Raw genomic sequence first — 13,721 nt, forward strand, 5'->3', positions numbered from 1 at the left:
TTTGTACTAAAAGCACCAAATGATTGGTGTCTTAATGAAAAGACTATTTAACTATTTAAATTTTTATATTTTATATTGAAACCACCAATTATAATTTAATAATTGATGGTTTCAACAAAAAATAAAAATTATTATTTATTTCTCTAATTGCTTTTTGTTGACTATTTGTAAATATGAATTACTTTTTTCTATTACACTCAAACAGCTAATTGAGTTGGTGATTTTAATGCAACATTCTCAATAGCTGAAATAAACACTAAATTGATAAATAGTTTTCATTTGAAATTAAATTTGTGGATAGTGTTTTCAAACCAACTTTCCACATGCTATTTAATTAGTAATACCAACGTGCTATTTAATTATAATTTTGACAATTTTGATCGCAAGGAACAAAAAAAAAAAAAAAAAAAAAAAAAAAGCGTTTTGAGGGGATACGTAACAATAATTTTCCGAAAGAAATCAAATAATTAGATTACAAGTACAGGGGACCAAACTATAGGGGTTAAGCTCACTTTGAAGCCTACACTCCAGTCCAGAGACCGGAGTTCTTTTTTACAATGATGATGATATATAGCTACAAGTTGAAACAAGGAAACAAAAATGTGAACAAAAAAAAAAAAAAAAAAAAAAATCAAAATAAGTTAAATGGTCACTGAGACTGCAGCATGAAATGGATAAATAATTTTGTTTGATAGGCAAAAGAAACAAAAAGAATTTCCCTAATAAAAAGAATTACCAGACTTTTCACCTGCACAACCCTATAGGATTCAGAAGATTCAAATCTTCAATGCCCCCAGCATATTTTATTTACTTGAAATAGTCTTGCCGGAGAAATGTGAAAAAATTCGAAGTTTGGCCATCCTCGTCTTTCTGCTTCCACAGTTCACCATTTCCTTGGATGTACCATGATACTTTTGGAGATAATGGTGTGTAAAGATCTGCATGTTATGAAATTATCAGACAAACAAAAACTCCACAGGGCTTCCCCATACATCAATACTAAAAGGTTTACAAAAAGTTAACTCATATAAAGTTTAGCTTTAAGGTTTTATAAAAAACTACTCAAACATTATTAAAATAACTATCAACTACCAAAACAGCTATTTTTTCCGAACATAACCTTAATTCTAAAAGCAAGGGATGGAGTACCACATGCTCATATAAAGTGGAGGTACATAAAGTGGGGAAAGATAACAGACATTTACCTCTTGTTTGGAATAAATGAATTCTAAAAAATTGTCAAATTCATTTATAAGTTCAAACTTTTGTGTTTAGTATGAAAATTAAAAAAAAAAAAGGAAAATTTAAAATTCTACAAATTCAATGCTATAAATCTGAATATAACTAAACAAAATTCTACCAAAAAATGTTTCTAAATGAATTTCACAAACTTAAACGACTCAAAACTTTATGACAAAACTATTCATCCTTCTAACATTTTAAAAAATTATTATGCTAGGGTATTTTACGAAATAAAAGCAAATGAATTTTCAATTTTTAAATTTATTCCAAACATGAAAAATTCATTTACAAATGAATTCCATATTTTGAATTTATTTATACCAACGGAGTGTTAAGAATAGAAACTGAGATCATAAGAATTTGTTGTGCAGTATAGGTACAAAGAGTAGACAGATAAGAGTATAGAAGAAAAACAAAGTAAAGAAATTATTCAAGGCCTTCCAACAAATGTTGAAGGCTGGTAGTCTTCTTGCAGATCCATTTACCATTAAAGATATAAAATCATAAATCAATTTAGTCTTAAAGCCCTAATAAGAATCATAACTGTAAACAACGTACTTCTCAACACATATCAAACTCAATTCTAATAATGATTCAACCTGAAAGACAATGAAAATTTTAGCCCATAAATAAATATATAGATTAGCTTAATCTATGTCCTCAAATGAAAAGGTGATGCAAATTTAAACTTGAATTTTCATCAGTCCAGGTTTGAAATATTTTTCTGTTCTCCGTGCTCACACCAAAACAATCATATATATATATATATTTTCCAACTGGAGAAAATTTCTTTTAGATTGTTAATGATGATCACCTTTTGTTGTATTGCCAAAAATATTCATGCTAAGCTTAAATGGAAATTGAAAATGATCAGGGGTATGATAAGGTAAAGAATTCAGTACGGGTTATAACAGCAAGGTTCCTTTTTATCATAAACAATATCATAAACATTCCTTTAGAAGAATAAATGCTCAAAGCATTGGCCCATTTGGGCCTCAAATATGCATTTACTTCATTTGTCTAATGGATAATTATATCACTTGTGTTTGAATTTTGTCAATTTTTCTATTTTAACGTTTACATTTATACTTAAACAATCGAGTGTCTGAATGGATGAAATTTTTTTTCTTAATTAGGTGAATTTGGCCTAAATTTCTTGTCAAGACACTCAAGTGGACCATTTACCCAATAGTTGTGCCATACCTCAACCTCCACTTTGTTCTCTCTCGCTTTAAAACTTCCTTCTTTTTCTGTCTTTATTACCCTCTCTCTCTCATTTTTCCTTAAAAAGAAAAAAAAAAAAAAATTTCTTCCATTGTCCAAGAAAATTACAATGGAAATGTAAGAGAATATGAGAAAGAACGGAGGAAAACTGAGAAGTGGATATGGTGGAGATAATGTAAAATAGTACAGATTATTATTCTGGCAAGAAATTCAGGCTTTGGCTTTTGCTTAATTAGTACAGTTACTTAAAATTTTTCCAACCTATTCAGACACGCTTGATCATAAAAATGAAGTTCAAACACTGAAAAAATAAAATTGAAAAAGTTCAAACATTGATTGTGTAATTACGCTTTTTCCTAATTATTGATTAGGATTTATTAGTCCCTGAATTAAACCCTATGGATCATATTGGCCAAAAAACTCAGAGAACAATAAATTAAGTTTCCATTTAACAAAACCGTTATTTCCTTGCATCTAAAATTTGCAACTCTTACGTGATTTCAAAGTTCTCATCACGAATATCAAAAGCAGTTCAAAGGATAGGCTTAAGTTTGATTTTGATAAATCTAATGTAAAAAAACACTTATTTACACCCACTCTGCCCATCCAATCCAAAACAGAACATGAAACATGTATATCATATTTAAGCTTATGACAGGAACCACATTTTAATATGTAGCAAAAACTGCATGTTACAAATTCATGTTAACATTTACTTACACCCATAATAAATACCCAACCAGTCTAAAACAAAAACATGCAAAATGTACATCATGCTAAAGCTAGTGATATGAGAAATTAAGACTCAATTTTAACATGTAGTGACAAAAGCAAATTGAAAAGAGATTTGAGCTTGAATTATTCAAATGATTCAAATTTAATAAGACAGCGCTTAAAAATTTCATTCTATTTAGGGTAGATAAAAAGTTATACTTATAAATCACCTTGTATATTTCTCTAAGAATATCAAGATTTTCTTTTGGTATTTATATGATAACAAACGTATTACTATTAGAAGTACAAAGAAATCACTCATGTATCACAGTCCACACATTAACATAGTGCACTCGGACTTTATGGTTAGCATTCTAACAGACATGCTTTCAAGTGCTAATGGAGAAGTCCAAACTATTTGCATGAGCATACCTGTTATAAAAGGTGGATCAGGCTCCCTTGTACTGTGTAATACAGCAGTCCCAGATAACACAGTAATAAATCCACAAAGCTCAGATGCTATACTGCTTGCACTTTGACCAGAATAATCCTACAAAAAACACGCAGAAAATTTTATGCCTTGAATACAGTCTCTCTCTCCCCCCACCCCCAAAAACCCCAAATTGAGCACTTTGCTGTACCTTAAACATTATAGCACTGGCAAATATTGTAAAAGATGTGAACATGGCATAATAGATCGGAGAAACAACTGCTGTGTTGAAAGTATCTAATGCCTGCAACCATGTCAATATCATTAGATAACAGCTGAACTTGGACTAGCCATAATTCTGGCACATTCAGTTCAACATCATGAATCTACATATTAAATTAGGGAGCATTAAAAACTGCAGGAGAGACACAATAATCATACATGCATCCTCACAATCAATTACACCAATAAAGCAACGATAGAATCACTTGTTTCAAAACAACATAAATTTTTTATAACATTATCTTGTTCATTAAAAGAAGAAAAAAGAGGAGATAACATGCGCACAGAAAAGAATTGAAAAAGAGAAAATGAAGCAAGGAAGATTCGGACGCAATGCAAAAGCACATGAAATTCTATTCAGGAAACTATTTATGCAGCCAGTCTTTTCAACAATAGCATACATGTATGGTTAAGATGATAACTACTTGATCTGGGCTGAACTTTTGCAGCCACAGGTTTTAGGATCCAGTATGAATTTTCACCATGGATCTTACAGCCTAGTACAATGGAAGTATCTTCTTGAAAGTGTGTTAACAGGGTGCACCATTAATTTGGTTGAATCATAGATTTAAATCAGTCATGGTAATGAATGCGCTAATGGTTAACGAAATGGAAGCAGAGCAGTTCCAGACACATGAAACAGCCACAACCTGTTACGACATAATTCTTTTCAGTTATCTATACATCCGAAACCTCCCCCTTAAATTATGGCTTGAAAAATTACTTAAAATAAATTAAGCTATTCAAATTTCTTAAATAAAATGTAGTGTTAATTCAGGGAAATAGATAAACTAGATTATAGTTAAGGGCCAGTGGAGCCTTCCATATTGATGTTCAGATAAAACTCCTGGGCCTTATACAAGATTTCATGGCCGGATAACTTGCATTGCCATGTGGGAAGTATGTCAAGGCAAACTTCTTTTTGACATTAGCATTCCTCCTTCTCTCCCTTTCTCTCTCTTGTCAAAAAGTTGCAAATCAAAAGTTACCATTGGTACTGTTGCAAGATAAGGGAACCAGCCGTTGTATCTGTCTCCAAAATGCCTCCTGAAGTCACTGAATTGTTGTTTGACATTTTTTGTGGTACCTGGCATATGTGGTGCTGATAGTCAAGCCATCAACCAGATTATCGTCATCTATAGATATCCTATTTCTCATCTTGATGATATGCTAGATATAATGGCTGTTCATAGTATCTTTTCAAAGATAGATTCATCATAAAACACTAATGTTAGAGCAAATGATGAAATGGAAGACTGCCATCATGACCAAGGATGCTTTATAAATTGCTAGTTATGACATTTGTTCTTTCTAATGCTCCTAGAACATTTACGCAATTTATGAACCACCAAATATATTAGCCTTGCTGGTCATTTTCTTTGTCCTCAATTGATTGTATCCCCATATATAGTAAAACCAAGGAGGCACACATCTCTCATTTGCAACAAGTCATGAGAGTTCTCTCCCAAAAGAAGCTCTAAGCTAATTTGAAGATACATTATTTCCCTACTGCAAGTCAAGTATTCTTGGTTTTTGCCATTTCTCTCTAGAGGTGCTGAAGTATTCAATAATGGAATTGGAAATGGTATTTTAATTGGAACCAGTGCCACAGAATTGGATTAAGTCAGACTGAATTCAACTGAATCAACTACTGGCTATTGCAACTTTCGCAAAAGTAAAGTGGTCTTTGGTAAAACTAAAATCGAAGAGCAGAATTTTAAGTATTAAAATAATATAAAGGCTAAAAAATTTTGAAAGTTGTTTTAAAACCCAATGACTTTTACATTCAATGCAAAATTTTAACCTAATTTTGACTTATGCTTTTAGGTAAACTTTAAGTTAAACAAGATTCTTACAATATATATTTGTATGGATGTTACCAAAAACAAAAAACTAATAAGTACTAAAAATTTTAATTCTATATGTTGCAGTTTGTTATCAAACACCACTTCAGCAAAATGATTAAAATAAACATTAAATGAAGGACTTAACTAAATACTATTATAATCTTGTGTATCTAGTGAAACAAAAATAGTCAAAGAAATAGTTAGTTTAATAAATAAATAATTGCATACTGTTGAGAATCTGGCCCTAGAAGCAATTAATCAAATCAAATTCAATTATATATTTAATATTGGGCTTATAATGAGTTGGGTTTACCTTTAACACAAAATGACCTAAGCCATTTTGGTTGGTTCACCCTTCACATTATATGCCCTTTTAGTTAGTTGTATTTATCCGATGTGGGATTACCCACATACTCCAACACTCCCCCCTCAAGTGGGACTACCCACTTGACAAGCATACGATGGCCCAACACATGGGTCCATCAGGGTACGACCCAACACGGAAACTTCCCTCATGCAGGTTTGGGTCCCAGAATCTGATAACATGTTGAGAATCTGGCCCTAGGAGCAATTAATCAAATCAAATTCAATTATATATGTAATATTGGGCTTATAATGAGTTGGGTTTACCTTTAACACAAAATGGCCTAAACACTCCAACACATAAGCCATTTTGATTGGTTCACCCTTCACATTATATGCCCTTTTAGTTAGTTGTATTTATTCGATGTGGGATTACTCATATACTCCAACACATACATACATATATATGCATTTCAAGATACCTAAACACATATTTATATTTAGCATGAGATCACTTTCCCCCACACTCTATAAGCCTTCGAGGTTTGTCATAACCTTGCCTAGCGACTGATACTAGCAGCCACATGCGGGATGCCAATAAATATTTATATACATACATATGAATTTCAAGATAAGTACATACATATTTAGCATGAAATCACAGTCCCCCCACACCCTATATGCCTTCGAGGTTTACCATAAACCTTGCCTAGTGACTGATACTAGCAACCACATGTGGGATACCAATATTTGATTACTTGTCTTTCTAACTTTCTAACTTCTTATTCTAACTTTCAAAATATATAGGTTGTCTTCTTATTCTGACTTTCAAAATATATATGTTGTCTTCTTCTTATTCTGACTTTCAAAATATATAGGTTATGATACTAATTTACTAAAATTTTAAACATGTAAGGGCTGATAATCTAAATAAAAACTAAAAGAAATTTGATTTGCTAATTAAAAAGAATTTTTATGTTAAATTTTATTTATATATATAAGATAAAAAAAAAGTGCCAGAGAAACGATTTGGATTATGTCTGGTAGGTCTACAACGGAGGCTATTTACCTTCTAAGAAGAGTGACGGAATATCGGGAAAAGAAGAAGGATCTAGGTATTCATTGACTTAGAGAAAGCTTATGATGAATGTCAAGAGAAGTACTTTGGTGGGTATTAAATAAACAAGGAGTTCATACCAAGTATATAAACACCATTAGAGATATATATGAAAATGCAGTCAACAGTGAGAGATCAACTGGAAGGGATACACAAAAGTTCCCCATAATAATTGGGCTATATCAAGGATCTGCTCTGAGCTCGTACTTATTTACCCTATTAATGGATGAGCTAACCAGTAATATACAAGAAAATATTCCTTGGTGTATGCTATTTGCAAATGATACTGTCCTAATCAGTGAAACTAGTGAGGAAGTAAATCAAAAGTTCGAACTACGGAGGAGAACTCTCGAGGATAAAGGTTTTAGGCTAAGAAGAAGTAAGATGGAACACATGCACTGCGAGTTTGATTTAAGAAAAAAGCAGGAAAGTGAGGTCAGATCAAATGGTACAATGGTGCTCAAAAAAAAATTAACTCAAATATCTAGGCTCTGTGTTCTTGAAGAAGGATCTCATAGATAAAGATGTTTCTCATAGAATTCAAGTAGGATGTATGAAATGGAGGACTACAGGTTCGCTATGTGATATGAAGATATCTAAAAAGGTAAAAGGTAAGTTCTATTGGACAGTGGTGAGACCAACAATGCTGTATGGGAGTGAATGTCGGGCACCTAATGCTCAATATGTTCATAAGACAAATGTTGCGGAGATGTGAATACTGAGATGGATTTATGGTCACACAAAATTGGACAAGATTACAATGATCACATTAGACAAAAAGCTACAAGTAGCAGAGTTGGAGATAAAATGAGAGAAGGACATCTGAGATGGTATAGTCATGTATTATGTAGACCCCCTACATGTCCCGGTTCGCAAATGTAATACTTTAGTAGTAAGGGTGCTAAAAAGGGAAAAGGTCGACCTAAAAGGATCTACGGTCTTTGAATATTAGTGAGAATATAGCTATGAACATAATAAAAATGGAGGCAAAAGATTCATGTAGCAGACCCTAGTTAGTTGTTGTTCCCTATTTTATACTTTGTCCTATTTATTAATATATCAAATGATTTTAAAACTCCCCCTTCAAAAATTTTTCTTTGAAAAAAAATTTCAAATTATTTTCGACCTATACTTTGCTTTGCATGGATTCATGTAGCTGACCCAACTAGTTTGGGACTAAGGCTTAGTTATTGTATATAAGAAAAAAAAATAAAAATTAAATAACATTTAGCTCATTACACTTCAGGACTTCGAAAAGACTAAAACCCTGTTGTTACGCTTTCATCTAAAAAGGAGAAAACACTATCTCACTCTCCCTTCTCCTCGTGTTTTTCTTAGACTCCTTGCCTAGCATTATGCCTATTACAGTTGTTGTCTCACAATAGAAACAGCCAATTCAGTAGATACATCTCATTTCAATGTGATTTCAAATTCCTAGTATTATAATGGAGAATATCACATTGGATGCCCAAAATTCCGATGAGAAATGATTGATAAGCTACAAATCGGGTAATATTTAAAAAACCCTCTAGTAAGAAGCCAAATAGATTTGTTGCTTTTTGTGAATAGGGAGAGGGAATAGTATGTTATACACAGCTACATTGTAATATTTTGCAATTGAGAAGAGCAACCTCATTCTCATTAATATAATTGACTAAATATTAAAAATAATTAAAAAAAAAAGAACAGAATTCCAGATATTTAAGAAATTAAGATTTATGCTAAAGTCCATGTGACCGGACAACATAGGCTTATGAGTAATGAGTATTGGAACCCATTTTGCACAAGACCAATTAGTTTGTGCTAGGTCCACCATCCATTTCATTATAAGTCCTTGATTTATTTCATTATCATTCAATGTGGGATTCATTTCCCAACGCACTTCTCAAGTGCAACCTGGCTGGCCTTAACTAGGCCAAACATCAACAGGCCGGTTGACACTTGTAATTACATAGACTGACTGGCATATCTCCATCAACTTCGGTCTTGCGGGGGCTTGAACATGAGTCCTAAAGGTAAGCCCATTTAGGTATGAGGCTCTGATACCATGTTCAAACAACATTGATTTATAAGTAAACAAGCATTGGAACCAATTTTGCACAAAACCAATTGGTTTGTGCTAGGTCCACCACCCATTCCATTAAGAGTCCTTGAGTTATTTTATTATCATTCAATGTGGGATTCATTTCCCAGCAATTCACTCAAAAAATCTGAAGTACTACTAACATGGTTGAGATACTAAAAACAAAAGTAATAAATTGTTGATACATAATAAAAGTTCATTGCATTAAAAATTTAATAAAAGGAAAGGAAAATGCAGCTCAAGGACTAACGGTAACATCAAAATGGTTCAGTTTGAATTATAATTATCAAAAAATTATACTATGGGAGAGTAAAGCTTATTACAATACTGACCATGTTTAGATAATTTAACTGAGTGATGATACAGGTAATTGCAACCATTGCAAAAATCCATGTCTGGAAATATTTGGCCTGGTTTATGCCCTCCAGTGTTAGTTCTATTGCAATGCCAATAGCTTTTATGCTCATAACCTTCAAAACAGAAGATTCATTCTTTCTTACTAAAATTAAAATGCAAATTTCTCAACAGAATTAATCAGTTAAAGCACATTGGCAAACACCAAAAACAACATATTTTATTCTGTAGCTTGCCATGCACATTGCTATGGAGTTAAATAACTAACCGTCAATGATCCAATTATAGAGCATATTCCTATATAGATAATGATGTTGGTCTGGCCATAGCGGGGGGCACAATATAATATCAGTACCAATGCAACCGCTACAACAGAGGCTGTATACAAAAGAAATGCTGGACAAGAAACAGCACAAATTGATTAGGAGGAAGTGAAAAACAAGAGAAGATACAGTTCAACAAGTCTTCTTCTTTTATCTTCTTTTTATTAAGTATAAGTAGGATACCTGGCTGGATAGCCAATTCCCATATTTCTTCAACAGACGTAATGGACTGTTCTTCAGGTGCATGTAGAACAATCATTGTGGAACCCACTATGCATAGAAGACAACCCAACATTCCCATTTTCTGTAGTTTCTCCTTCAACAAGAAATGGGCTAACACAGCACTACCCATTTTTTATGCATAATTCATAAGAAACACTACTAATTAATTGTCACTGATTAATTAAAAAAAAAAGTACCAGAATAAAAACTTAGAGAAAAATAAGGAGAAGTCCATTAAACAGATGGTATGACTAGCACATGAGCAATTAAAAGATGGTACTTCACTCAGAAGCTCCAACTAAATGCCTTCATTAGCACTTGAGAACCGATTCACATAACACTGCTAATTTCTACTGATGTGCTACGTAGATGGAGCTAATTTGAAGTAAAACATTTATTCTGTGCTTAAATACTTCAACATGAATCCTATATAGAGAGATATTGTTAGTATAATTGGGGTCTGCTAGAGCAATAATTTTGGTGCCATAACAGTTTGAAATAGTCTCTGATTCTGGAATCCACTAGTTTTTGGATATGACAAATAAGTCAGATCTCAAAACTGCAACGCTGAAGGTTCTTAGAAAGAAGATAAGAGAGATACAGGTAAAAGGTAAGGCGACAGTGATCCAGCACAGCTGCTGACACTGTCCAAATCTAGTTTTCCATGACTGCATCAATGTTCTTGTGCAGGTGTACACTTTTATTGGCAGGTGTCATAAAATCAAATGACCCTTGTGCATCTCTCATTTATTTTATCCAAAAAAAAAAGGGAAAAAAAAAAAAAAACAGCTTGATTGTGCTTTTGAAGCTAAACCTAGCTTACAAGTCCACATTCAGATTTTCTTTCAAATCTCAATTAAAAATGACTACAGTTTTGGCCTCCCTTTTTTCTTCCTAGAGTTAGTGTTAATGGTCGGGTCCATTGGAGTCCTAGCCTATATGGAGTCCTCTAAATGCTAGACCTAGACAAGACACTTGAGCAGCCATCTAGGATCTTCCCAGTTTGTGTTAATGGTGGGATTTTCTAAAACAAGAGTGATAATGGCAATGATTTAATCACCACCATTTAAGGGCATTAATGATCATGGTGATTCAGGCTTGAGGTTAGCACTAGGTGGCTACCCAACCCCATGAATGGTTTGCCACTTCACATCATGAGGATAATTGGCTGTCTACCAGTAAGGATGGGGAAAAGTGGGTTAACTAAACCTGTCCGCGACATGGAAAGGTGGGTTTGCACACTTCACAACCGTATATTCATATAGATCCTTGTTGTCTTAATTAGCAGCAGGATAAGTATTTTAATCTATATCAGTTCCATATCATCCCATGTAAGCAGTAAGGACAGCAAATCAGGCAAAATGGTTCTCAAATGTTCAGAGTGTAGCAAAATACCACAGTGGGACTTCTTAACAAACAGATGAGTATAGATAAATATTACCTAACAATGATACTCAAAGCACCAAGTGGCGTAACAAGGACAGCAGGAGCATAAATGTAAGCTACAAAATTTGCAATCTCTCCAACGATCACTGCAAGTTTGGCCGTGCAAAGGAGACAAGGAGACGTTTAGAGGTCAAATCTAGCAGATACAGTTACCACTAAATGGAATGCCGGGGATATAGTTAAACTCAGTTCTGTCTAAAATCAGTAAAAAACTCCTTAGCAAATAAGAAAATAAACATAATGTGAATGTAACTTGAAGAAAAAACAAACAGATGATGAAAGTTTTGTCTAGCTTAACTTACTGGTAACCATGCCTATCCACCAGAGTGGCTCCAACAGATAACCATATCCTCCAACACCTTTCAAGTTGCAGAAAACAAAATTCAATTAATTTATTCAAAGGGGAAAAAGGACATAAAAAAAAAAAAAAAGAAAAAAAGAAAAAAGGAAAAAAGAGAGAAAGATTACTGGCACGAGGGCCGTTGACGCTGGCCTTCCTGAGACCCTTCTTCTTGATGATGAAGCTTGAGCCTATAAAAGCACTGGAGACAACTGCCAGTATAAACCCTTTCAAATTGCTCGAGTACATCTACACATTAGATTTATTTTTAGATATGAATCGATGATGGCAATACTAACAATGTCGCAAATTATTATTATTATTATAGAAAATTTGGATTAGGGATTTTTGGGATTTTGATCTGAAGAAGAACCCTAGACAACGAAGACTAGTGTACAAGTGTGTATCTCTTTCTTTGTTTATTTAATTTCCTTTTTCTCTCTCTACTTCTTGCGTTTTGATGTATGACGAATACAACAACAACTGTGTAGGAGAAAGATGGTCGTTATTATTTCCCACCTGCCATTCCTCTTCAACGCCACTGTATGTTTCTCTGCTGATTTTTCTTTTTTAATGATTACTTTATATTTTAGAAAAGAAATTTAGTTTTTTGTCCCTGATATTTGACTAAATTAGTTATTTTTCCCCTGCTATTTTGAAAATTTGTTTTAATGTCCTCAAAGTTTACCGCTGTTTAACTATTTGAAACTTTTGTCATTTTTTATAAATTTTTCCATTAGATTAAGTAAATGGATAAAAGAAACTAGGTGAAGGCTCATGCTTTTATGCGAGTTGTTTTGATAGTTTATAATTCATGAATATACATTAAAAATTTATTTTCTAGCGAATTAATTTATTGTTAAACTAGTCGTTGAATAACTCAACATAGATCTACCATCTTCATAAGCGTTCTATTTCTCATTTCTACTACACCATTCTGTTATGGTATACCAGCTGAGACAATTAAGATAATTCATTGTTCTGATAAAAAAATTAATAAATTTCTTAGAGAGGTAATCACCACCACGATCAAATTGTAATAATTTGATATATTTACCATGTTGTTTCTTCGTTTCTTCCTTGAATTATTTGAATTTCTCAAAGCATTCAAACTTATGGGGCAACAAGTAAATATAACCATACATTAAGTAATCATCCATAAAAGTCACAAAATACTCAAAACCACTTCTAGCCTAGACATTCATAGGACCACACAAATAAGAATGAATTAATGCTAATACTTCACTGGCTCTATTATCTTTTAAAAGGAAAGGCATCTTAGTCGTTTTACCTTCTAAACAGGATTCACAAGTTGGTAGTGCCTTCACTTTTAATGAACTCAGGGGTCCATCATTGACCAACTTAGAAATTCTATCCAGATTAATATGACCAAGCCTTAAGTGCCAAAGATATGTTTTATTTATTTTAGTAAGACGTTTGCTCTTACGTGGCAAATTATCTATGTTATGTAATTCACGATTCAATTGCAGTTCAGGAATAACACTTAGAATATAAAGGACATATATAAATGTTCCAGAATAGATATTTTGTTTTCTAAATTTTATAACAACAGTCTCATCACAAGATATTGAATCATCAAAAAATTCATTAAAACAAACTGAATATCCATTCTTTTCCAAACAAGAAATAGAAATTAAATTCATTCTAATTAAAGGTACATAAAGAACACCCTTTAAAACTAAAGTCTTATTATTCCCAAAACTAAGACAAATATTTCCTATAACTAAAACTGCAACTTCAGCTCCATCTCCCAGGAAGATGCTAACCTCTCCT

The 13,721-nt window shown here is 32.8% G+C and overlaps 1 protein-coding gene across 1 annotated transcript; it reads right to left on the minus strand.

Annotated features, from left to right (window-relative positions):
* Positions 1-421: 421 nt before the first annotated feature.
* LOC105640048 (putative magnesium transporter NIPA6) lies at positions 422-12,472 on the minus strand. The gene is made up of 9 exons (XM_012224254.4): positions 12,056-12,472; positions 11,890-11,946; positions 11,583-11,673; positions 10,103-10,263; positions 9,865-9,992; positions 9,575-9,712; positions 3,822-3,914; positions 3,613-3,730; positions 422-938 (listed from the first exon to the last, which is right to left on the minus strand). The coding sequence occupies exons 1-9, from the start codon at positions 12,174-12,176 to the stop codon at positions 808-810; spliced, it is 1,038 nt and encodes a 345-aa protein (XP_012079644.1). The 5' UTR covers positions 12,177-12,472; the 3' UTR covers positions 422-807.
* Between the last annotated feature and the right edge of the window lie 1,249 nt (positions 12,473-13,721).

Source organism: Jatropha curcas, chromosome 3 (genome assembly GCF_041381405.1).
Source record: "Jatropha curcas cultivar XTBG-Jc1 chromosome 3, XTBG_Jcur_1.0, whole genome shotgun sequence".
In the NCBI taxonomy this organism is placed as follows: Eukaryota; Viridiplantae; Streptophyta; class Magnoliopsida; order Malpighiales; family Euphorbiaceae; genus Jatropha; species Jatropha curcas.